The 27,057-nt window shown below is 40.1% G+C and overlaps 1 protein-coding gene across 1 annotated transcript in view; it reads left to right on the top strand.

Annotated features, from left to right (window-relative positions):
- Positions 1-517: 517 nt before the first annotated feature.
- The window catches only part of phldb2b (pleckstrin homology-like domain, family B, member 2b), a 42,724-nt gene continuing 16,184 nt past the window's right edge, over positions 518-27,057 (top strand). The window contains 11 exon segments of the mRNA XM_020606476.1: positions 518-790; positions 8,404-8,460; positions 8,694-8,817; positions 9,469-9,567; positions 10,240-10,323; positions 16,890-17,009; positions 20,027-20,211; positions 20,496-21,728; positions 23,841-24,215; positions 24,780-24,941; positions 25,193-25,330. Coding sequence (XP_020462132.1) covers positions 758-790; positions 8,404-8,460; positions 8,694-8,817; positions 9,469-9,567; positions 10,240-10,323; positions 16,890-17,009; positions 20,027-20,211; positions 20,496-21,728; positions 23,841-24,215; positions 24,780-24,941; positions 25,193-25,330 — 2,610 coding nt within the window. The 5' untranslated portion in view covers positions 518-757.

The following is a 27,057-nucleotide window of genomic DNA, read 5'->3' on the forward strand; positions in this document are numbered from 1 at the left end:
ATAGTAACAGGCCTACATACATGTCCTCTGAATAAGGTTATAGTCTGATATGGGAAGGGGTTATGTGCAACAAACTTAAGAGCCAGCATTGTCCTGCCAGCTGCATGATAGGAGTGTTAGCAGTTTGTTTAGACACCAGTCTGGTTCTTTTTTCATGCACACTAACCAAATGAATCAAAACCTAGGACTGGGCTGCATCCTGTGAAAGGAGACTGGACTACATTCTTGTTTTAATATAATTAGGGAAACATATCAAGGTTTCTTGCAACAAACTGGGCCTGAAAGAATGCTCTCTTTTTCTCCCTCTCTTCCTTGGACTCCCCTTCGTTCTCTCTGTGAACCAGTGAGAATGAAAGGTCAAGTGTAGGTGGTCTGTCAACACCTGTACATTACGCTCTGTGTGTTTGCGTGTGTGTATGTGTGAGAGAGCGAGAGTGAGAGAGCGAGCAAGACTCCCTCCCCTTGCTCCCTCCCCAGCTCTATTTCCAGCTGTTGTCACATTCCTCTCCCCGTTGCAATAGGCTGAGGCTGCCGGCTTTTTACGTTTGTTTGGTGTGTGTGTTCGTATGCGAGTGTGACAAGGGAGTCTTTTCCTAGAAGTTTACAGCTAATGCATCTGTCAAGAAGGGGACTGACGGAGACAACAAGGAGCTAAGTAATCATAAAAGGGAAACGTGACAGAGTATCCTCAGGAGTTTTGATAGACGACACAATTCTGGATATTGGAGCAGCTGCATAATTACATCCTTTCTGTACTATGACAAAAGTGGCCAGCCCCGCTTCAGTGACGGTAAGCCTGCTTATAGGAGAATTAATCTTTTTGTGTTGCCACATTATAAAGTTTTAAACTCTTATATGCTGTTTCAATGGCCACTAATGTTTAACATGCAGCTCTGGGGATTAGTTGTACTGCTTCTTAAGTGAGCTGTTTAGCAAAAGACTAAATGTCATCCAACTTTACGGACTTTCTTTGTAGGTTAGGCTACTGATTAAATGTATCTCCATTAAAGGCATATCATAGTGGAGTGATTGCCCTAAAGATAAACATACAGATACGTGACTGTTGATGACCTATACATGACCTAGATATTATAATAATAATATTTTTTATTATATGATTGACAACAGTTAGAATGATAATGCCATGGTCTGTAAGAGAACCAATCAGAGCAGTGTTTTGGCTTATTTTGATGCATATGCAGGATCCTTATGTCACATTTTGACCCAAACAAACTGGTCTGATATTATCAGATCAATCCTTTGCACAACCTGGAACACTTAAATTACTGACTCAGGGGACAACTTTGTCCTTGTTCCTTAAGGCCTGCAGCTTCAGAGGAGTGTAATACTGACTCTTCTGCTAACTTGGAATCAACCAACACTTTGAAGAAAACAGACCATCAGGCATTCTGTCCTCTCACCCCCAGATCTTTAATATTTCATGAGTATGGTTATGGATGAAGTGTGTGTGTGTGTGTGTGTGTGTGTGTGTCTGCTAAGATATTACTCACAATGTGGGGCCTAAATCCTATGCACTTTTTCATACTGGGGGGACTTGACCTTCTTGTGTGGCTCCGTGAATTTTAGGGTGACAGCTTGGTATAAGCTTAGTGTTGGGGAAAGGTTAAGGTAAAGGCTGTGTTTCTTATTGTAAGTTGTGGGATCAGACTGTAAATTTGTTTAAACTGTCACACTGAGGGGGCTCAACATCCTTATGAGGACATAAAGCAGATCCCTAAAATGTAAATTATTAAATGTTTGAGTGACAACTTGGTTTAATAAAGTTGGGGTTTAGACGAGTAGTAGTTATGGATAGGTATTAGGTTTAGGCTTAGTCTCCAGGAAATGAATGTAAGTCAGTGACATGACTGTGTGTGTGTGGGTAGGTGGGTGTGTGTGCGTACATATAGAAGTGTGGCACTAAATCAGGTCCTGTTTATTGAAATTCAGCGGATATACTCTATTAACTTTAATTTCCCTGTGAGAAAATAATAGGTACGATGGTGCACTTGTGGCATTGGTTCTGGTTGGTTATGTAGAAACAAGCTGCATGCTGCATATTATGGCCTTAGAAAGTATCTTATTATGTTGTGGATTTGTCTTCGGTGGGTCCAATCACATTACTTTACCCAGATACAGTAACAACACATCTGTATCTTTGCTGTTTTTAGAATAGGAACATAGCCTCAGTAGCCATACTGTTGCACCTTTGTTCTGCCCTTTTTCTCAATTAGTGTAGTCCCAAAACAAAGTTCACTGAAAAGTCACAAATCAAATTGACACACTTTCCAAAATTCCAGAGAGGATAAAAAACAAAGTGATTAAATGCATGTCTACAGCTCCAACAATGTAGACATGAATTTGATCATGTGATGAAATGGTTCGGTCTGGTGACCATGGTTGGGATATACAAAAAAGACGGGGAAACAGCGTGTTGTTTAAGACACTGATAAATATTTATTCTCAGTTTTTAATGTGATGAGTGGACAATAAAGGCTTTGGAAAGGATATTTAGCCTCTCTGGAATTTGTTTTTCAGACAGTGTGCCAATCTGATTTGTGACTTTTCAGTGATCTTTAAAATATGAAAATATGAAATGTAAAAACCTGTTTACAGAGGGTGTAAGATTAAATCAAAACATGTGATTTTGTAAAATCATTATTGCACCATAATGTTAATCTGTAGCTAAAACGATTATACTTGTCAACTTGGCTCTGGCCATAATGTGGAAACGAGGAGAATTCACCTGCTCCAATGTGAGGGTTCAACATACTTTACTAATACTGTAATCAGCTACTAGACTCATGCCTCATAGTGAGAATGTCCTGAATCTATATTCTCAGCTGTGCAGAAGTAAATTAGAGTTTTTTACTGTATTGGCCAAATATACAATTCAGCATTCTGTCTGCAATATATACTGTTAATGTGTTTATAAGGTCAGATGGAAATGGCAAAAGAAGAAGGCTCTTGAGGGCGAACTGCAGCAGTTGTATTCAAATAGCTAAAAACACACGACAGATTTTTATGTACTAACTGGGATTTTATGATGGTAAAAGCTTGGACTGCCATTAGTGCAGTATAGAATCACATTTTGTTTGGAGGCCAGATGTGCAACTTGAGAAAGCACATTTTAGTCCACCGCTAGTCTTTTATTCCTTCATCTCTAGAATCTTAAATCTGTTTTTTCTTTTTCTTTTGTCTCCTAGTTTTCCCCCACACTCAGTTTGCTTCTCTTGTTTTCTAAAAGTCTATTTTTCTGACGATCCAGCAGTCACAGTTCATTTCACCATGTGAGCTATAAACGTGGGTTATATGTTCCTGTACCACTTCACTGTCTCACCTCATTTCCCTGTCATATCCGGCCTGCTGGAAACACAAACATCATTTGATCCTCTTCATATGGCTGTTACGATAATCTGGGCTTTTCCAAAGCTGCACACACCCTCTATGGAAATTCAAGTTAGATTTCCTCCAACTTTGAGGTAGCTGCAACAACAATGGACTTGTCTTTTGAAGAGATGTTTGTGAGATGTTTCATTGTTTCATTATTTCACAGCATACAGTGTATTGGTTTTAGGGCTCTGATAAGAAATAGCTTTAGGTTAATCATTAAGGGCAGGGTTAGGGGCTAGGAAATGCTTTATGTTGACAAGTGCGCTCACAAAAATAGAAAGATTTATGCGTTCTTGCACTTGTATGGCTTAAGTTTGGTTTTGGGTTCTTTGTTTTTGTTTGTTTTGTGTGTGGTTGAGTTCTATACCTTGGGAGTGGGGACATACAATATTTGGAAAGTGAGGACAAGCCAGTTGAGTTGCCTCATATGAGGGACACTCAGAAAGGGAATCCATATTAAACAGCATCTGTGATACAATGTTGGCTTTGTCAGGTGGGAGGAGGAGAGGGGATCTGTGGAATGTGAGGGGAGGACATGTTAGTGAGAGGGATGGAGCAAGAACAGAAAGAGGAGTGTATCTATGCAAAGCTGAGAAAGGGTGAAACTCAAATAAGAGATGAAACATGTAAAGAGCATGAGAAAACCAGATGAAAAATGTTTATAAAATAAATGCATTTTATAAAGGGAATATTTTTTTAAAAGAAGCACAGATGGGACTGAAAGCAATTTATTTTATTTTTAGACATTTATGTTATCTCTGTAGAAAGTCATCTGGCTTACCAGTCACATACTGTATCATTATTCCATCCTTCATCTCCATCACTTGGTTGAGTTCATAACTCAGCCCATAGCCCCGATCTTGAGGAGCTGCCTGCATGGAAACACCATCTGTCCTCAGGCCAGTGTCATCCTTAAAACAGACACATGCACTGAAAAAGCAGATGGTCATCACTGAATATCTCCACCCACACACACACAAAGATCTTAGTGATCATATCTGCTACATGTGGTGCCCTGTGTTTTCTGTTTTTTGATATTGTTGTTGATCTTTGATATTTTATCTTGATAGTAAAACCCAGGTCACACCTTTAAGATACCCGCACTGCCTGTGACATTATTTCAAAAACTGGAAATGAGTGGATTTGGTATATTTATTCAGTTACAGACCGAAATTGTTAAACTTCAGAAAACCAGATACACTGCTCAACTCAACAACTAACAGAAAAGTGGAGAGTTTAGAAGTGAAGAATATGACATTGCTCCCATTGTAAAGGATACAAGGTGTCAGTTTTTGGGGTCAGTCAGATAAAAATACTGTACAATACATGCTGTACTCACATATTAAAGGAAATAGAAACAGAAAGTAATAGAGCAAAAGTGAACAGAGACAAAACAGATGGAGAAAAAATACAGAAGAAAGAAGGGAATAGAGGGGTGAAAGCAGAGGCTGAAGAAAATTAAATAGTCTTGCCTTCTGGTTTTATGAGACTTCTCCATCACTTTCTCATCCTCCTCCATGTGTTTCTCTTTCCTTCTCTTTGGCTCAGTCTCTGTCTCCAGATGCAGGGTAAGATGAACATTTTGGGGAGACTCAGCTGTTCTACAGATGGGATCAGAGAGATTATGGTGTCCTTGTGAGGTTGAAACCATTGTGTATTTACAAAGTTGTCTTAGCTGGTCTTCGAATATTTAAAGGGCTAGTTCAGGTGTAGACCAGTTTAGAATTACAGTTTGTATTAAAAGTGGGGCAGGGTTGTGTGTTTAGGATATTTTCCAACTTCCCCAACAACTTTCCCAAAAAAGAAAAAAAAGTCCCAATGAAAACGTTCCTGCTGTTTCATATCATTCCATTTCAGGAGGCAGTTTCTGATGATATATTTGCTCTAGTGGAGTTTGTTTCCCTCAGTCTGCCTCATATGTTTCTTATATGACTGAAAATGTCCTGGCACAAGGGTTCTTGAGTGTTTTACGTTAAGTAAACACAACTTGTCCTGTGACTGCAGACACCCTGGTCCACAAATGGGTGACCTCTGTGTATGTTACCGCTGTGCATGGGGGATTTGTCTGAATTTCTTACACATCAATAAAATTGCAAAGCTTTTCTTGTTTGCACATTCTCTTTCTTGTTCTCTTGCTTTCTTGTTTCCCTGCTGCCTTATGGGAGCACACTGCACATGCTGATTAACAGCCACTGTACTGGAGTCAGATTCCTTAGGTGTTCACCATACCTGGCCAGTAAAGCTGATTCTGATTCTGAAATTGCAAGTCAACTCAGAGCAAAATGTGATGCTAATGTTTCACATAGATTAAAGAATATTTAGCCATCAAACCCCACTGTAGCTTTAATGGAAATGTGACATCCTGTCAGGTTGAGTGGGGTTAGAGATATAGATCAGAATACCTGAAAAATACAAAACAAACAAAAATCAGCCAAAAAATGAACACTTGTTTAAATAAGGATTCTGTTGCTAAAACTGAAATGTGTGATACTGGGAAATGTTGTTTGTTAAGGATGATATACTATCATCCCGTCATGTGTTTAATAAACCATACCATTGTTATTGTCTATGCTAACATATCTGTATAGACTAGGTTGGGCAATTATTTGCAATAGCATAATCTCAAAAATGTAAAAATAAAACTCACACCATTACTATTTTTACCTTTGGAAATGACCTGTATAATGTTTTATGTAATGCTATAGTAACTTATCTGCTCCATGCATGATTGTCAATTTTGTGTGTATACTAGGTTTCTTAACTCAAAGAATTGAGTAGATTTTTTTTTCATTTACTTGTCAACATTGCAACAAGCTGCAAAGACATCCCTAATATAGTTGTAGTTATAGCTTTTTACAGTTGTTATTGTGAAGATGTCAGCAGTTGCTTGCATGTATCATAGGCTTCTGTACACATCTAAGATATACAGAGCAACTTTAGCATTCATTTGGTCTCCTTTTTCTGGTCACCTAAGTCCAGCATTCAGTCTTTCTCCTGTTTTGCTCTGTAGCACTCAGGGGAACAGCAGAGTCCAGTGATAATTGTTTGTAAGTTTGCCCTTCAGTGTTCAGTATTAAGATATTGATTAAAACAGTTTTAAATACTAAGAAATAATTGTGCATCTACATCATGTGTGTTTATACAGTTAAATGTTTACCCCTCCATACCTACAAATACCTAAGCCACCCAGCAGTCAAAAGGCCTTGATAGGATCAGGTTTGGTGCTTGGATTTGAAATTGAGAAGAACTTCAGGAATCTGAGAATCTTGAGAAGCCTCCCTGCTTTACTTTAACTAGAGCATAGCAAGGCCAACAACTTGTCTTGACCTGCCCCGACTGGAGCTCATCTAGAGAAAGGAGGAGAAAGAGGGCAACAGAGACACAGTGAGGACGATAGAGAAAAGAAAAGAGTAGTTATTTGTGAGAGAAGGTGAGAGGAGAGAGTCAAGGAGGGAGGAATGCAAATACTGGAAGCGAAATTTGATTTTGACCCATCATTTTCATCTGGACTCCCAAACACTTGTGATGTTACCATCATACATGCTGTGGTTGCTTTGTCTGTGCCAGTGATGAAAAAAGTCAGTGGAATGTGGGACCTCATATCTTTGTGCAATAACAAAAAGAGCTGAGGGAAGGAAGCTGGTGCTGAATTAGAGGAAGTGGTGGGAAGCTGACTTTGGTTTGTGTTTCCTCTGCTGGAGGAAAGGAAAAGAGAGGAGAAGGAAATTTAAAGGACAGAAGACATTCAAGAAAAAAGTAATTTGGTGACTGGGGTGGTTTCCCATATGAAATCATCACTGCTGTGGTGAGAAGTGTTTTACTCATTGAAAAAGAAATGAATGCTCAGTGAACCTGTCATGATCCACTGCACTTCCTGTCTCAGACTTTTATTTTGTTGACTCATTTCCTTTGGCGGTTCCTTACCTGTCTCTGTTCATTGCCAGTTGGTTGTTGGATGCTTGCTCTCAAGAAATGCTTCTGCTGCTATCATGTCTCCTGACATGTTACTGAATTATATCTCTGATGGCGGCTATTGAGGACCCCTCCTTTTCATGGCTGTCGGATTAGCTAGCAGTTATGTTTGGAATCATATTCTGTTAATGGTTTGTATGTTCCCCTGTGTTAGTTGTTCTTTTTCCAGTGTACCAACTGTGAGAACCTTTTGTTGATTTGGCCTAGTATTTGCAGAGAAAGTTCAGTTGTTGTATTTTTTGTTCAATGTTCACACCCCAAAACCAAACTTTTTTTTTTGGTTGTTTGTTTTTTGTCCAGTTTATGCTTTTGTGGTGTGCTATATTTTTGGCAATTTGTCTTGAATATTTGAGCCCAGAAAACCATGATTTTTTTTAAACTGTGTTTGTGTTTCATGTTTTTTAATGGCCTCTTTGCTTACCTGCCTTGACCCCACCCCTTCTTACCTCAGTGGACTTTTCCAGTGGTACAAGCCAGTTAGTGCCCCTAGGTCCTCAAATCTGTTTCTTTTAGTTTTACCAAAGGCTAGATACAAGCACTAGGATGATCTCACTTTTGCTAAAAGGCCAAAAACTGTGGAACAGCTTACTAATTAATATCAGACCTACCAGTCTTTAAGTCACTGCTTAAAACTTATTTTCCATGGCCTTTGGATCATAGTGGAGTTGTCGTGTCTCCTCTTTGTTTTGCTTGTTATGTTGCCTATGTAAAGTACTTTGGTCAACAAGTAGCCATTTTTAAAGTGTTGTATACATTTTGTTTTTAATTCATCAAATCTATGTAAAAATCTTAAAACTTTCACCTTGATCGCATTTGGGTCCAAATAATACTACAAATTCTAATTAAAACGCTAATGAAAACATCTATTCAGTATACTTGTTTATCATTTGTTTTGAGCTACTGTTGGTGACTGAAAATATTAAAATGTGTTTGTTTAGATGTATAGGATATTTGTGTCCAGAAATGTGTCTATAATCTGCCACTTTCACCATGGCCAGTTTGCATGAATGTATTTATTTTTCTCCATCTGTAATGCAGGACTTGGAGATGATGTTGCAACCAGAGTCAGATCAAGTGTCTCCAGCTGTCCCCAACGTGAGAGAACACACACAATCACATTGTCATTCCTCAACAAATTCGCACACAGTATTTCAAAATGCTTTATTTAAAGGTAAAGGGCCAGACTAATATGAAATAAGTTATCATTCTCTGAAGTGCTTTAAGAGTCAGATTTCATGGTTGTCTAGTCCCCTTTCATTGAGAAGCATGTACTGACTAAATAAATTGTGTGCTAAAATAGATTTTTCCACTCTGATTAATGCTTGTAGTGTCCACCTCTGGACCTGATTGATACAGGGAAAGGGCTCAAGGTCCAGACAGCTACGCCTCATTTGGTTAGTCTGGGCAGTGGAAGGCTGAGTGTGGCAATTACCCTGCTGCCACTGAAAGAAGGTAATACACACAGAGTATAGAAGCTCTTTACCCCTGAGGTAGGATTATTAGACCATACAATAGCCATTCACAAGAGATGTAAAGATCTATAAGATGGTACACTGGCTTATATGTTTGCACAGCTTACAACTTGTAAACTGGTTTCTTATTCTATAAATATAAGCGTGGTTTTAGCCACAACACATGAATAAATGCCATTAAAATGGTGAATACACTACAAAAGCTAATTGTAATGGCGGAGTCAGCAATCTGACATGTTAGCTTTTTCTTTATTATTGTTCATTGCATTGCATTCTTACCACACACTTTCACCATCTTCCAGATGGGTGTTCACTTCCATTTCAGTGAGGAATGCCAACAATGTGAGCAAGTCATTTTAGGACAACTGGGAGTCTATTTTTCTCCACAGTGTGTCCAAATAACCAGTTAAAATTTCATAATAGTGCCCCTTTTGAGCATGGATGACATGCCATAAATCTATATAGCTATAAAAGCCATATAGTACTTGCATTTGGGCAACACTTTAATTTTCACTTGTGCTGTCTTTGCAGAGACATGCAGATGAATAACAATGTCAAGCCTGTCTATAATTCTTTAATGCTTACATCTTTAATCTGCCAGAATTCACATGTGTATGCATTAATGTTTCAGGGGTGACCCGCATAGGCCGTGAAGATGCTGCAATTCCTCAAGATATCACTATTGAGGGTCCTGGAATAGAGGCAGAGCACTGTCTCATTATCAGTGAAGGTTGGTGTTACTTCACTTTCTCTGAAATTGCCATGTTTACATCTTTACACTGTTAAGGGTGGGCTCTTCCTTTAATCAAGTAGGCTTTTCATTTTAATTTGATCTATCATTTTAAAAGCTTACTTTTGTCAAAACTACTGAATCTGTGAAGCTGAACTATTTGAACATATTTTGTCAAAAATGTAAAAGGCTGATTTGCTATATACCATCTCAGTAAGTAATAAATGAGTCTTTTGTTGTTTAATTACCATATTAACGTAGCACAGTTATCATAGTGCATGATAATAATCTTTTAAGTTTAATTATTCAAGAAAAACAATGTTTCAAGGACACCTGGATATCTGTCAATACACACAGTAAACATTGGGTAGTTTTAAAAAAAGAATCTTTACAGAGATGGAGAAGCTGAGTGATTGATTATACTTTTAACTGCTATTCCTTTGTGGCATCTTTTCTATAATTACCCTCAGCTTTCAGGCTTAAAGCCTTTTGTAAGAACGGAAATTGCCTGGTTTTATGTGTATGTTAAGCTTGGTAGTACAATTATGAATCACCTTTCAACAGGCAAATTACATGGTAGTGAGTTATATTATAGTGAATTGCAGTTGCACAATTTTACTGGTGAACAGTATGAACTTAACCCTGACTCTCTTCTCACTGTGAATATAACAGGAGGGGTGGTAACCCTGGACCCCTGTGGTCACCTCTGCAGCCTGGATGGAGTCCTGGTCACTGTGCCTACACCACTCACACAGGGTAAGAGCTACACACCTAATATAGTTCAATCTGCTTTCAGAAAGGGCACAGACATACAGACAGCTGACAAATAAAAGGAAAAACCTAAATAAATGAGCGGCTTCTTCCAGGATGACAGTGCTCTAGTCTATAGTATACGAGGGGTCACAGAATGGTTTGATGAGTATGAAAATGATCTCATTTGGAAAAAGTGGTGTTCATTCCTCCAGCAGAGTTAATTTGCCACTCGTCTGAATGACAGCTTTGAGATATTGCCACCTACTGGTCAATATGAGCGCAGAGGTGGAACAAAGCTGATTTTACTGCATAGAGTGTATGTACTTTCATGATGTCACAATGCCTATATGTATGGGAAAGATGGAGAGAGCGGTTAGATTTTTGTTTGGGTAACGTGCATTCTTTTCAGTGTGTGTATGAGTCATTTGGTTAACACTGTGCTGACGTCTGCATGGAAACAGCAGGGTGTACAGTTGTGCTGGGTGCATGTGTATAGACATTGTATTGACATATTTTAACTGGATAGCCTCACTATGATGACATTTCATCATATTAAGGACATTATGGCCATTCCTTATAACTTGAGGTTCAGACTTGGTTTTAGAGTTAGAATTAGGTTTAGGTGGGGGTAACGGTTGGGGTTAGGGATTTAGATGGTGGTTAGATGGTTTGGGTAAGTGGTTAGGGAATGCATTTTGCCAGTGAGTGTTCTTACAGTTATAGGAAGACCAATATGTGTGTATGTGTATTTGCAGATAGATGTATGAGTCTTTTTCTGTATATGTTTTGGTGTAGCACATGTGTGTGCACCCCTGGTTTGATTAATTCACCATGGTTTGGAACAGCTTGCTGCTACAGTGAGTCACAGCTCCCAGCCACTGCAGGGCATACCCTAGTATAAAATCTGTTGTAGTAGTGACAAAATACACCAACAAACTTTGCCAAATTCTGATGTATCGCTCTTCTTATCTGTTTCTCCACCCCTGGCCACATGCCTGGCTGTTTTTTTGCCTGCCAGTATCTTGATCAGTTTATCTCTTGTCTGTCCTTTCTCCTTAATTGCAGAGCTCTCCCAGTGTCACTGTCTTTGCCTTTCATAACACTTCCCACTCTGTTTTCCTTCCTTTAACTTCCCCTCTCTTATTTTATCAAACAGTATACTGACTTTGTGCCTTTCTGTTTATGCATTTCTCCTTTTCATTGTGTCCTGTGTGGCCTGGAGATTTTAAGTTAAACATTGACAGATCTATTTATCTTCTGGCTGTGCTGGGTTGATTCTAATATTGACATTGCCTTGGTGTATCTACTTACAGGAGGTCAGGACATTGTGATTGAAAAAAAGATAAAATGAGTTTTAGAAAAGTCAAAGGGCATGGCCTGGAAGATTATGGCAAGAGGCAGAATGAGAGTGAACATCTTCCAAAGGTTACTCACTCATCTCAGATACTCTGGGCTGAGTTAGTCTAAAGGCACACACACTGTAGGGCAGTCTGGAGATGATTAGCTATGTTTTGGAAGTGATCTGTTCTGTATTTGGGATTTTGGAGCATTAACTGGAATTGCATCAGATGATGATAAAAACCACCGTGTAGCTATAACAACATATTGTACACACATAGTTATCTATGTGCATTCTTAATATTTATTGGTACTGTAGTTTATAAAAGTAGTTGATGGATCAGCTATTTCTGCATGTTGCATCCCTTGCATTTTTCATTGATTTTTCGATTAGTCCCCAACCCCCAGTTCACATTTTAGTGGAGTTTGAGTATAAAACCCAATCTCCCAGCATGCACGTCGTTCTAGCTGCTGAACAACACAGCTGTTCCGTCTCTCTGTGTGTGTGTGTACAGTCTGCACATAATAGCTGTCAGCGGGTTCATGGAGTACTGAAAATGGCTGCAAATAAAGCATCTGAAAGAAACAAGAAACAGTTGGAGTAAATCACCCTGATTTAACCTGCAGGGCAAACTTGGCTGTGTTTTAAATTGAATCGAACTACCCCGTTTGTAAGGTTTTACGTCGGTCTTTATAGCACAGCTGGTTTGTGGTTGCACAAGTGTGAGGTATCTCAAAGAAAATGAACAAAAAATAGGTAGGCGAACAAAGCAAGGCTGAGGGGCAGTCTACTAAATACCTCAATTTAATAGACTTCAAACCTACCAACTACAGATAGGGGTGTTGGCGTATTCCACTGTTAGCTTGCACATGCTAATAATTAGTTACGCTCATAGATTTTTACTTTTTATTGTATTTTAATTTTGAATATACATCTTCATAGCGATGCTGAGCTTCTTGATGGCATTTAAAGTCATTTGTTCTCGTAAATCCTGAACCCCTACCCCTTCGTCCTGACAGTTGGTACAGTCTCGTGCTCAGACGTGGCATTTAAAGTAATTTGTTCTCGTAAATCCTGGACCCCTACCCCTTCGTCCCGACAGTTGGTACAGTCTCGTGCTCAGACTCGTGGATGGTAAATCAGTGAACTTTTCTCTTCCACTCCAGTCGTCTCATCGCCGGGGAGGGAGGCAGGCGACAGCAAAGACCGGCAGCAGCGTAGATTATATATCCCATATTTTTCCATTTCTTTCCAGAAGAAGTTGTTTTTAGATATTATAATATGACTTTTCAGACCAATAAAGGAAGAAAATAGAATTTCCTCACGTGAAAAGTGCTTACTGAATGAGAATCAGAAGGTTTGTGACGGATTTCTGTTATCTGACAAAACAAAGTAGCGTTACCTTTTACTCAGGTACAGTTTTGATACATTTTATCGTAGTCTCCTCTGTCTTATCCACTCATTTAGCTATTTATCAAAATGAAATACTTGTTTGTTTTATTTTTACTAGATGCTTAGGTCACTATAGCACCAGTGAGTTTGTTTAGCTGATTCACCTTCATACCACTGTTATGGCTCAAACTAGCATCACATGCTCTTTGAACAGGTTGGGGACTGTTTTCCTAGTTATCATTCATCAGTAGACCATTTTAAGGGACTGATATATTTAATTTCCTTTGTAGCCATAGAAAAAGACTGTAAAGCACAGTTTCACATGACTTGTCTCAGCAGAACTGCAGGTGTGAATCACTACTACTGCTGAATTCAGTTCCCACTGAGCGGTGAAAGTTTTATTTGCATTGAAATTCTGGAGTTGTTCCATCCCAACAGGTTTTAACATATTGTCTGCACATTGGTGCTGGCAAGTTCACAGACTGGCGTGAGTTCATATGGCAAGGAGAACCAGCCTGAGGCTGTGAAGACAGACTCCAGTAGTCAGGATACCTGACACCTGAAAACCTAACCCATTGTTCTGGATGGCATTGTGTTCACAGTGCTTTCTCCTGCCTGCCTTTTGCACATTTGAGTTTTTTTTTGTTTGTTTTTAATCTTATATTATAAATCTGATAAACAAGAAATTTGGTATTTGTGTTCACCTGTCTTTCTCATAGAGTTGTTGGTAGTTTATACCTCTGGTTGTTCCCAGGCTTGCAACTTTCACTTGAAAGAAGTGGGGTGTGTAAATGGATTGATGTTTTGTGGATGAGATTTGAGGTAGAGCAGAGGGAAGATATCTGGTGAAGAGCCAGGTTATGCATGTGAGAGTGAGTTGGGGGTGGAAGTATGAGTGAGTGAATGAACTAATCTAAACCAACTTCAAGGAGAGTAACCAGTCTGTTTTTTAAAGAGATTGTTTGACTCTTGTGCCTTGAGAGTTAATTTGTGGTTTGAGGCCAGTTTACACACTGGGACCTATGCTTGTGTGCATCTTTTCATGAGTGACTAAATTCCACTTTAGTTAAATGTCATGCAGTGTTTACAGCACCAGTGCTTGTGTGTGATTATTTTGTACATCAAACCTCACCAGTAAGCAGGAAAATGAGTTGGACATGGGGTCTTTATAATTGGTTTGTTTTTCATTCTAATCTAGTGGTGTACATTTGGCCATTCCTCCACTTATGTTAACGGTTCTGGGTTTCCCCTCCTATAATGTTGTGATGAAAGTGTAGCTTGTTTCTCTCAGATCTACATGGGGACGGAAATTGGCTCCAGACATGATGTGGCTCCTACATCTGTGTCCTCAAAGAGTCTGAGGTCTGACTTTGTAGATTGCAAACTTGAAATTATCCTATAAATGTATATACAGACTGATGTCAGAGTTCGCTGCTACCGAAGGTTGGTGCTTATACAGATTGTGTATGTGCGGGGGGGCGCACATGCTTTAAGGAGGTAAACTCAGTTTGCTGGTAACCAAGTAAACACATGAATGGCATTAAATCTACATGTCTTTCTGTCATTGTGTGAACCCATTTTAGTTCAGTACCATTGTTGTGAGTGCTTTTCAGTATAGTAACAAAGTTTTGGCAGGTCCTTACAACGTCAAAGGGTTGTTTGAGGGTTAAGAGTTGATTTTAGGGTCCAGGTTAGAATTAGGTTTATGTTAGGGTTGGAGTTACACATTTACTTATGGTGGTTAGGGTAGATAGCTAGGGAATTCATTATGTCAATCAGTGTCCTCACAAAGATAGCTGGTACAACAGGCGTGTGGGGGTATGTGTTTTTGTTTGTTATTTGTATGTGGTAGGATGCTGTGTGAGCCCTTGTAATTGTGTCACACAATAACTTTAGGAGTATGGGTTTAGGAAGATGTTAGGTAATTTCCTTACAGCCAAGATAACTGAAGTGAGCGTGTCTGAGAGAGAAATTATAAGGACTGAATCATCGTCTTTAAACACTGTTTCTGCGTTTCTCCGTTGCTGTGTTTCTCGCTGTCACACAGGCACACATACTGCTACTATTTGTTTGTCTTGAGGCTGGGGAGGAGGCAAGGATTAGCTAGTTATTTGTTAGCTCAGGGGTTGAGAGGAAATTAGAGTGGGGCCGTGAACAAATCAGGACAAAACGTTTTACCCCATACTTTAAAGGTGGCACATGGTGAGGTTATAGAGGGTGGGAAATTAGATTTTATTACAAGAACTGCCTCCATGTGTGTGCACACGTCTTTATTACATTTTTTCCCGATGCCATCATTTTGGGGATTTTAATCAGTCCTTACAACTTGAAAGAGTTTGAAGGTTAAAACTCGCTTTTATAGATGAGGTTAGGTATTTAGTTGTGATGGTAAGGGGCTAGTGAATACAAAGACAGCTGTACAAGCATGTGCACAGCGTGTGTTTGCTGTTATACAAAATAGTGAGAGTTACTATGAGCCATTAGGTAGAGACTGTAACGAGACACACAGAGCATGCCCTACATTTCAAAGATGTAACATTAGTCATGTCTGGCAGTGAGAAACATATTATCAGGTCTTGCTCACACTAGCTGACATGGTGACTTGTGTTTGTGTGTGTTTCTTCTTCACAGAGTCACAAATCTTGTGATCTTTGTCATGATGTCACTTCCTCATAGTTTCTGTCCAAACACACAAAATAAATTTACCTGAGTATATATTTGAGAAGATCAGTCCAACTGTGTAGACTAAACATTTCTCACACTGTTTTCGTGTGTGTGGTGTTAGCTCCACCTCACCACTGGATTCAGGTGTCCCCCTGTGCTGAGAAAATAGAAAGTGTCTATACAGATATGACCTCTTTTAACTAAATAGAATCTCATATTAGGGTATAAACATGATATTTTTGAAGAGAGTTTTGTGAAACTGGACATTAGGTATAGAGTGAGGAAGGAAAAAGACAAAATAGTGATGAGAATGAGGAAAGCAAAACGGTTTGGACATTTTTCCACTCTCTTTTTCCACTCGTCTTCTCACTATCCCCCTCCCATCTCAGTGGTTGGGTATGACTTCAGCTCCAAGAAATCTGATGTAACTATGACAGAGCTATTAAGGAGGTGCTTACTGAGGCTTTAACAGACATTGTTGGGATTTGCTTTAATGTGTATATGAACCATTTACCCACAAAGATGGAGGCTGATAGAATGAAGAGAGCCAAGAGATTGTTTGTGCGTGACCAAACAAGAAAAAGAGAGGGGAACGCGTTGTTTATTGACCAGTGTTATGATTTTCTGTCCACTGTCTTTTGTTATTTCTCTACTTGTTTTCTGCTTTCCCTGAACCTCCTGGGTCAGCACTGAAGTCCGTTTCTCCATTTCCTTCTGCAGTATTTAGACAGCTGTGGCTGACTGTGTGTATGACCAAGGTTGTGACCTTAACATCTTGTGTAATACCTTACCCTCTAAGCCTAATATATGGCCAGAGCAAACACTATGGTCTGGTCTATGGTCTGGAATGGCTGGTTGTGTGCAAGTATTTGGCTGGCAATAAATACTCCAGACCCAAACTGTACTTTTGACTGTCTCTCTCTCAATATAATCTGTATGGTGTAGTACATACGTCACCATAGTCTAGTTTGTTTTGTGTTCTACAAGATTGCTTTTCTGTCATTCGATGCCAAGATTTACTTGATTACATTTATTTTTTTGACTCAGCAGAGTCGACACTATTCTCTATACTCCACTCTACTTACTGTAATTGTAGAGTCCGTATCTTCTGGCTCAGCAGATACACATTGCATCTGTAATCTTATGTTCTGTTGTCTATGTGTTTCTTCTCCAGGTTATTCCCTGTGTCTGGGTAAGTCCTATTTCTTCAGGTTTAACCATCCTGAGGAGGCAAGTAGAATGAAGAGTATGCTCCCACAAAAGAGTCCAGTGTCTGCTTTAGCCTACAACACAGGTAAACCCCTTTCTTGACCCCTGAGCAGCACTTGATCCCTGTAGTTTTTTCTTTGTTCCTCCTCGTGCTCCGTCTTCTACTATATCACTGTCTCTTTGTCTGCCTCCTGTTTCATCCTCTCATAACATTTTTCAGTTCTTCTCCACAGTCAGTCCTTCATCACCTTCTTCTTTTGATAGAACATCTGTCCCCACAGAAATCTTTTTCCCTATCATCTGACAGCGATATCAGGGTAAAGTTACAGGTAGACAAAATCCAGACAGGTGTGAGAAATTGGGATGGTGGTCTTGAGTATGCCTGTTAGAAGGAAGGCAAGGCTGGGGGCAGGTATATGTTATAGCCCTCTCAAAAGTCTTATACACACAGTGTAACAGTTTGTAATGTAGTAACGCTGCATAATGTTCCAATAATGTAATAAAAATGTTGAGCGCAAATGTAATAAGTTTTTGCACATAATGGAATAAATTATCACATTTTGTGCAACCTGTTGCATTGAGTTTAAAACTAGCTTAACCTCACTGCAGCCCTAAACAATACATTAATTAACATTATAAATACTTTATATGATTTATCTGTACACTATTTGTATGGAATATTAAATTATTGCCACCCTGAACTGTCTTGCATGAGGCATTGTTAAGTGATTGTTTTTCTAACTATTTGGGCTCAGGAGCAGTAAAGTACATAAAAAAAATGAAAACAAAAACAACACACTGTCAAGGTATGTATGTGTGCACATACTGAATGGCACTGGCTTCAGAGTCTATAAACTGTTTATGGATTCTCTAAAATACAATCTTTTAGTCTTTTCAGTACAAACAAACATTTATCATGTGCGCTTTGCATTTGAATGGCATCTCTAAACTTGAAAACACGTGGTGCAATTGAAATATGCATGAAATACTTTACATACTGGAGCATGAACTTTTTATTTTTATTACATTTTTGGAATATTATATTATCAGCTTTTATTATATTATGAGTTTCTACACCATATTGGAATGTTTTGTCTGGTGCTCCTCTGTTGCCATGGTGATACAGCTGGACTCTGCTGACCTCTTAGTGAATGATTGTGCCGCGACTAAGGTGCGTGTGCGATAATCAGTACATTCCTTGGTCTTTAAACTGCTAGACACACAAGGAATGCACTCGTCTCCCCCAGTTTCTGTGATGTTTTCATAAAATGAAACACACATTCATATTCACACTTAGAAAAACTGTTAGAGACAAAACAAAATCTTTACCCGTCTCAGGGCTCTAGATTGCCAAGACTTGCACTGTGACACACACCTAAAGTGAACAGTAGTAGGGCATAAAAGAGAATAGTCACTGAGGAGAGTTGATGTTCTCCAGACCTGCAGTGTTAAACAGTCCATGTATGGACACAAACACCCTGCATGCGTGTTGTGTTTCTAGACCTTATGTCTTTCATTTTCTGCTCCATTTCTCTTGCCCATGTAAGGTCTGACATTTTCTCACACAGGCTTATATTCAGCTATGATGTGCACTTTTGGGTATTCTCTTACAATATGACTCAACAAAGCAGTAGTAGTTGAACATTATCACTTAAGCTCAGATTCTTTAACACCTGTATAGTCTTGGAATATGTATACATGAAATGTACACATTTGCCATTTAGAGGAAAGCATTTGTGTGTGTAGGTGTGTATGGCAGTTAAACACTGGGTGGTCTAAGCTTGAACATTGTTATAGCTCATTTTCCACATAGAGCTACAGATGAATAAAAAAAAAAAAAGGGCAGATTTCTCACATTGTCTTCTGCTACCTAGTGTTTTTGCCTACATTTCTGATGATGGGATAATCTTTTAGGATAGGGCTTTTGGAATTTTACACAGAAAAATGGAGCCACACTACATTCATTATACATGTTGAAGTGGGCCAAATCAGTTTTTTTATATCAAATCTGGGCAACTGGCAAACATGTGTCTTAGATCTGATTCCTATTTCTAGCTATGAGATCACTGTCCGAACAATCGGATTGAAATTCATGTGGGTTTTTCTGGTCAAAGGAGTGGCAAGGATGTTCCAGAATTGTTGGGCATTTATTCTGAAAGGTGATAACTTTCTTTAAGCAGCCATGTTGATGGTTTCACTTCTGCAAAAATTGGGTTATTATTGTACTCGAATGGCTCACATTTCAGTTAAATCTGTGCATGCGTGGCAGTTTAGGTCCTCAGTGCTGCCAGCTACATGTCACGAGCATGATTGTGAACTAGAAGAAGATCAAATGTACTCGTACTAAATTTAGGAATATTTTACCATGTAGAACATAGTTTTAAGGTGATATGTTTCCTAGTTAAATACTGACTGAGGATTGGAAAAAGACCACCTCACTGCTGAAACTACTTTAAACTGGGTGGTCTAAGCTTGAACATTGTAATAGCTCGTCCTTCCTAAAGGCTTTAGGAAGGATGTGGAGCATCAAGTGTATTCTAGAACATTTTGAGGTCTTTTTTTATTTTGCTAAACCCTATACTACGGAACTGAACTCTACTGAGAGTTATACTGTTTGTCTTGGATCAGATGGATGGGTTTGTGGGAGTGTGTATTTGCATACAGCATGTGTGGTGAGTGCTATTCTGGGGGACCTGCTGCTGGTTGTGGATTGTTTGGGTTGGGTTTGTTCTGCCAAAGACCACATTTATGACTGGCTGCAGCTTTGAGGTACACATGCAACTTTGTCTTCTTTCTGTTTTCTGCCACTATTAGTTTATTTTTTTTCTTCCTTATCCTTTTTCAGATATTGAGCTTGTTATCCCCACAAACTAACAAGAAAAAATGTAATGTCCATCCGTCTTTGTATCCATCTGTATTGCTTATCCCAGTCATGCAGTGTTTCTTTGTTTTGTATTTGCCCTAAGCTTTCTCTTCACACAGTTTCCCCTCCTTGTTCCCCCCGTCCCCATTAATACTCCCCCTTTCTTTCTCATAAATGTTAGCCTGTATTTTTGTATCAGCAATTTCTCACAGTTTTTATTTTCTTTCTCTCCCTTGCAGACTATCTGAAATTTAGCAGTGACTATAGCCATGCGGTGGTGGGTGGCACCAGCAGCGCTAGGGGCATGCGATCGGCCTCTGAGCTCCGGGATTTGATGGACACCTTACAGCGCAAAAAGATTGCCCTGGAGAACAGCCTAAGAGCCAATGGGAATGCTAATCCCACCTACTTTAGTGTGACGCAGGTCAGTTGGGATTTAGCTCAACTACAGGGTTTATGATCCTACTTTTGCTTTAACAGCGTCTGCATCGTTGGCCTGGATGTTTGTTTTGGCCTGAACTGGGAAAACCAGAGTTTACTCCTGTTGTCATGGATTTTACTACAAGTGATCAACAGCATACAATTGGCAAGACTGCACTATATTTAATCTTTAACATTAATCTACTTCACCTTTAGCTTCTCTGGATATTTCCATCTCTTCATCTATTATTGCTATTGTAATATGTTCTTTTGCCTTCTATTTCTCAGTCTCCCCCTACCACACCTATCTTGAGTCCAGCCACATCCTCCACAGCCTATCAGGAACAGGCTAGGCGATTTTATGGCTCAGATCGTTTGCCCACGTCATTGAAATCTGCTCCCCCTCTTTCCCCTGGAAGTCGATCTGATCCCTCTTCCCCAGCCTCCTGCACCTCAGCTGGTCGCAGCCGTGACAACTTCGGTATTGGCGGTAGCCGTCTGCTGCACAGTCAAGGCTCCTCTCCTTTGCTTTCTACATGGACTAGCGGAGGCTCTTCAACTTCTGTTGCTGGTGGCGATAGCTTCGTCCTCTCTCTTCCGCCATCCTCTTCATCATCCCACATTGCATCGACAGGAGGTGCAGTTAGCATGCCCTCAAGCCCTCGTCTTGGACGTCGTAGCTTTGGAAACCAAGAGCCATCGCCCAGCAGTCGAACCAGAAAATATTCAGCAGGTTCCATGAATGGGATGATGGGAGGAGGGCACAGCCACTCGCTGCCACGCCTCTGCCCCTCCCCATCTCCTCGTGACAACAATGGAGGGCTGACTTTGTCAACGCTGCCCCCACGGCGATCTGACATTGCTGGGAATTACAAATTTAGCAAAGACCATTACAGCAACAACAGCCAGAATGCCAGCTCCGAATTCAACCACAGCTTTAACTCCAGCCAGCAAGCCTGCAGGAATCAAATCCAGACCACAGCTCAGGCAGAAGGTGTCCTGTCTATCTCCCTGTCCTCCCCTAAGAACCTGCCCTCCACAACGACCTCCAGCTCCTCCACAAGCACCCCACCTGATGTGACCATCGCATCCAAAGCGGGGGGCTCCTCTTCTCCTCGTGTGGCCAAAAAACTCAGCCTGACTTCCACTAGCTCAGTGGGCTCTATCAGCTCCACAAGTGCCAGCCCCCCAGAACCAGAACGGCTGGACAGCCGTGAAGTCTCCCAAGGAACAGACCTGTCTTTTGAGGAGAGAGAGAGGAAAGGGGTAGGCCTAGAGCTCACTGGTGCCACGGGGCTTGGCCTTGGAGAAAGGAGGTCTTCCTTTGGGAAGGCAGGCCTAGAACCTGGGTTGGGGTTGGGTGAGCGAAGGCAATCATTTGGAAAAGCAGGAGTGTTTCCACCAGGGGGTTTCAGGGAAAGAAAGGGGAGTATCAGCTCACTGAGTGGGAAGGAGGAATTGACAGACTACCACCAGCGCCAAAAAGAAGAGAGACTCCGTGAGCAGGAGGTGGAGAAACTGGTGAGTTGGAGCGTGTGTCTGCATTTGTTCAAAGAACACCACACAGGTCTCATGTCCTTCAGCGTCTGTCATTTCACATTATGACAACATTGTCATTCAGATCACCTGACAGTGTATAGATATAAACTGTGGTGAAGACTGCATTCTGTAGTGTGATGTGTCGATCAGTGTAGCTCATAGATAGACAGACTATTGACAGGTAAGATTACTGAAACAAGATACACACATCTGTAGTTGACCATTGCTGCTGTTCTGCGTTCAATGCAATCATACAAAGACAAAAAAAAAAATAATGAATGATTTTAGAGAAGCTTCAGTTCACACTAACCGTAACTTCTGAAACCAAGGATGGGGTTTGATGACATTTTATCGAATGTGAATCCAGCTCTGGATCAACTTGAATTTGAATCTTGTCAAATCCCTTATCAAATCTGTTTATTATATAAAAAAAACTATAGTGCATTTATTTCACTTTGTGTAGCAACAAAATTTAACTATGGTGTCTCAAACATATTCTCCCAGGGAGCTTAACACACACATACACACAGGTTCACCACTCACACAGATTCCTCTGGGTGCTAGCCCATACTAACAAGACTATTCTTAACCCTGTGCTTCAAATGTGTGTGATATTATATCGGTCATCTGGAGAACCGCCCAGTGTGGTTTGGACCACAGAACACATCATTCTGATGTGGGTTCCACAAACCAAGCAGATTAGAGAGCGGAGTTATAGTGTAACAGGTGGGAAAACAGAGATGCTCAGCATACCACAACTGGACTCATAATGTCACTATCCCTCTCTGTCTCACACAGTCCTATTCTGCAAAGTGAACCAGTCCCGTTACACATACCAAGAGGTGCATTCAGACTGTATTAAACAGTTTTTTTTTTTAGGTTTTCTCTAATGTTTTTAGTTACCAGTTATTCAGAAACTATAAAGTGACAAATTACACTGTGAGCACACCCACAGACTCAAGCTCAGGAAAGCATCTCGTCTTAACTTTGTCCGCCCTCTAGTGGTAGTACAGGGAAACTGCTTTGTTTCCTCTGTCAGTAACTTTGTAAATTATTCTAGCAACAATAGGGAGAGAAGCACAAAAACAATAGTTGACTAGATTGCCAACTGTGCCATTTAACATACAGCCTAGATGTATATGAAAATGTTTGGTTTCAGGTATTGTATTCCATCAGTCCATATCTACAAATATGTAAATAGCCACACAGCAGCTTGTCTTGGTAGTATAAATAGGAATTCAGGAATTGACAATTAAAAGAAAAGCAGGTTGCAGTTGCTACTAGTATGAGAGCACCAAACAGTAATCCTGAGGAATAAAAGGAGACAGAGTAGGTGAAAAAGATTGAGAGACAGATATAAATAGTCTTAAATCAAGGCATGGGTGAGATTCCCAACTTCCCATTAATGTAAGAAAAGACCTCTTATTTCACCTGAAAACAGTAGCAGGATATGAAAACCAAACCAAATAAGATATATCTTCAGTATTTCTAAACAGACACATGACTGTCTTGAGACTTTCCCTGGAAAGCATGTTTTGTTTTCTTAGGGGCAATATTTAGAATCCCAGCTTGTTCTCGAGCACACTTCCGATCCTAATGGACAGAAGTCCGCCCTTTCATTAGCCCACTCCCTCTCTCTCACTTACATACGCATACCTCTGCCCTGCCCATACCTTATCTGGGGTCCTTCTTTCCCTCTCTAATATTACATGCACATGCTTCCTGTGTGGCTTACATACTTTGACTTACTATTTTAATTCACTGCAGCCTCCATAGCTCCACATATAGCTGTGTTTGTGCAGGCAGCACTGTGGTAAGAGGAACTCTTGCTCCAGGTATAACTAGTGAGAGGAAATATTCTTTCTAGACTTATGCAAATGAAATGCTGAACTACAGGGAGCAAGTCACATGTAAGAAACCATAATACTGCTTGTATTTTGACTAAACAGAGACCTTTTAACAGACAAGATTGATTTCTATGATGCCTAATGTCTAAGTGACATTAGAGTCTAATGATTAGACTGACATGGTGGTAGTCTCCACAGACATTTAAGATACAACTTGTGTGTGTCTATATTTGTGCGCCTGTCTTAGGAGCGGCAGAGGCTAGAGACCATCTTGTCCCTGTGCTCAGAGCTGGGCTGGTCTGAGAGGGATGGAGGTGGCAAGGCTGCAAGTGCCACTTCAGCTGTGGCAGATCTTCAAAAGATCAGCCGGGAGCTTGAGAAGCTCCAACTGAATAATGATGATGATGACACACCATCTGTGTTTTCGGACTCTTCGGCTGTTATCGAAACAGGGAATGGACACGTGACCTCCCCTGGATCGGAGAATGGTTACTATAATGATGATCTACAGGTACGGCAGAGGAGCAGAAGTGGTCACCGGGATAACAGGGTAGAATTACCTGCCGCTGGTCTGCAGAGATTTTCCCCTTCACCTTCTCCACATATACAGAGGACCAATGAGGTATATGAGATAACATTTGTTTGGATGCTTACTTGAAAGCAGACGTCTTTGTGCAGATACAGAAATGATACATGGTCATGTCATTGTTTTTTAATGGGCCGGTCTTTCAGTTGGAAAATTCAAATAGAATTTGACTAACATGATATATACAGGACAAAGTTGCACTAATTTAGTCTACACATTTGTCATTGCAGTTTCCACCCCATATGAGGATATAAAACCATTTAGTTTTGTTTGTACACAATACTGTCTGTTTGTGAGAAACAAGTTGCCGTGATTACACTTTGTTGTGAATATTACAGAACTATTTCCAGCCAATTTGTTAAATTAGAACAGGCTAAATGTTACTGTTCAGATTTGGGAGTTGGCGTTTGTGTGTACAGGTGTTGCCCACATTTGTTTGCTTTAAAGACAAAAGCTTTCATTGCCTAAAGGAAAGACAGTACCACTGCAACAAAACAGAATTTTGAATGTTTTTATGTAAACATTTCCAGCAGGGAATAAGTGGTTGTAACTATATCTTAACAAATGTTCAATCTGCAGCTGTGCTGATGTTGTTACCAGGCTCTAGATGAAGCAGCTCATCGCTGTGGACAGGACATGAGGCCTTCAGAGGAGGAAGTGAGGCGTGTGGAAGAGGAGAGGATCCAGGTGCTGAACAATATGGAAGAGCTGGAGCAAAAGATCAAAGAGCTGGACAACCAAATGGAGGAATCTGCCCGAGAGGTAGCGAGGACAGAAGGATGATACTGAAATCAGTAGTAACAATTTAGTGTAACGTCAAATATAAAAGTTGTTTTTAAGAGGAAGAAAAGGGGAAAATTCTACTTGTTTTCATATCAGTGACATGTTTGAAGTGAAAAGCACACATTATTAAGTGTTGGTATTGACAGGGTTTAATAAAAGCAGTGATAAACCAGGAATTTAAAATGATCTCTTGCTTCCAAATGGCTGACTTACTGATGTGTTTATGTAAGGTGGAGGTTGAGCGAGCTCTGGTGGAGGCTGAGCAGGAGTCTGAGGTATCTGCTCTCCAGCAGGAAAAAGATGCACTGGAAGAACTTCACAACAAGATGGCTGACCTGGAGACCAAGTCCAAACAGGAAAAAGAAAAGGTATTTACCAGGCTACACTTATTTGTAAAACACAGAGGGAGAGCGATGCTTGTTAGAGAGTCACATGGCTGACAGAGACCAGGGCCCATAATTATCAAGCTTTTCTGAATATGTCCCAGGAATTGTGCTGAAAGCTGCCTTAGGACTAAAAAAGACCTACTTCAGAGTAGGACTTAAAATTTGTTTATGAAGTATCTCACTCTCAATAGCAGTGATGGCTCTCTGGCACCAATGCTCCGACAGAAATTTCCTTGAACCGCTGCATCGAAGCAGAGGAAATGAGGCATGGAGAACAAATGAGCCAGCAACCAGACTGAGGGAAAGGAGGAGGATATATACACAGGAGAGCAGAGGATAGTGAGTGTTGATTGCAGATCGAAGTAAAGCTGCGGCAGGTGAGGTGACACAGGACAGGAAGTCTAACCAAAATAAAAGCACCAAACAGGAAGCAAGTCCACAAACCATAACATAGTCAGGGTTTGTAGTTTTAGGCAGTGAGAAATGGAAATGTCGATATTAGCAATGATTTGGGAAGTGAAGGCTTTATCTGTATAGACAAGGAGCTGATAGCAGGAATTAACATGTTCATTATACGCTGTAGAAGGTGCTTTAGATCAATTCTCTTTCTATAATAGGCTTTAAGTTTATTGGAAAGCCACTCATAATGTGACTCATCTGTCCGAAATTATCTTCATCGGCCCTATTTTTTCTAATTCTGTATAATAAAGCTGTGTAGAGGGAAGAGTTATTTTCAAATAAAAGTTTGTGGATCCATTTGATCCACTAAATTCAGTAAATTAAGGATCACGTAGTTCACAGCCACTTAAGTGTTAATGCTGTGGTAACGTTTTTGATTCACAGAAGCACCTTCATCATTGCTCAGGGCAATTTTTTTCTTTTTTTCTTTTTTTTTGATTTGATCTTTCAAGCATGTAAAGACAGTTGATATGTCAACACACATAATTTTACACATATCCAACAAATGCTAATCCAATATCAATTTCCTTATACCTAGTACATGCTTGAATGGAGTAGGAAGAAGTCAGACTTATCCAGTCCTACCCCATGACATCATCTTACAAGAAGGATCTAATGGTACTTACTGATCTCTGGTCAGGTTCAGGTGATGAGCCCTTCTCTGCAATTCTTCTCCTGTAAGACAGAGTCCAGAATTATTTCTGAAAAACAGTTGCTATTTTTAAAAACATATCATCATGTTTAATGTTAATATCATAAAGCACAGACCACACAATTCCTCCTGAACTCCACATTTTTAAAACCTAAATTCCTTAGATTTCTCTAGATCTTACAGTGATACTTCTCTGTCAGCAACAAAGTGCATTTAAATTACGATTTTACTACATATCATCTCATAATACTGAGGAATAGTGAGAGTGATGAGTACATGAACTTATTCTTCAGGTGGCACAACAAAATCCATTGCGACCAACATTGGGGTTTGCTAAATCTACTGTATGGCAACTGTGTCAAGTTTCACTTTTCTGTAGTATATGAAACAAGATCTGAAATTCATTCATATGACTCAAGTGCCTATTTTGAGACGTACTGAATCGAAGAGTAATATATGATGTGTCGCTACCTCCTTGCTAACAGGGCACTCATCTCCTCCATGAGCCCTCCTCCTCCAGGCAGAGGGCCGTTGCCTCTGGCTTCAGATTTGGCCCCTCCAGCCCCTGGCATGGCTGCTGCCAGAGCGGCCGCCGCCT

Source organism: Monopterus albus, unplaced genomic scaffold (genome assembly GCF_001952655.1).
Source record: "Monopterus albus unplaced genomic scaffold, M_albus_1.0 scaffold78.1, whole genome shotgun sequence".
NCBI classification, from domain to species: Eukaryota; Metazoa; Chordata; class Actinopteri; order Synbranchiformes; family Synbranchidae; genus Monopterus; species Monopterus albus.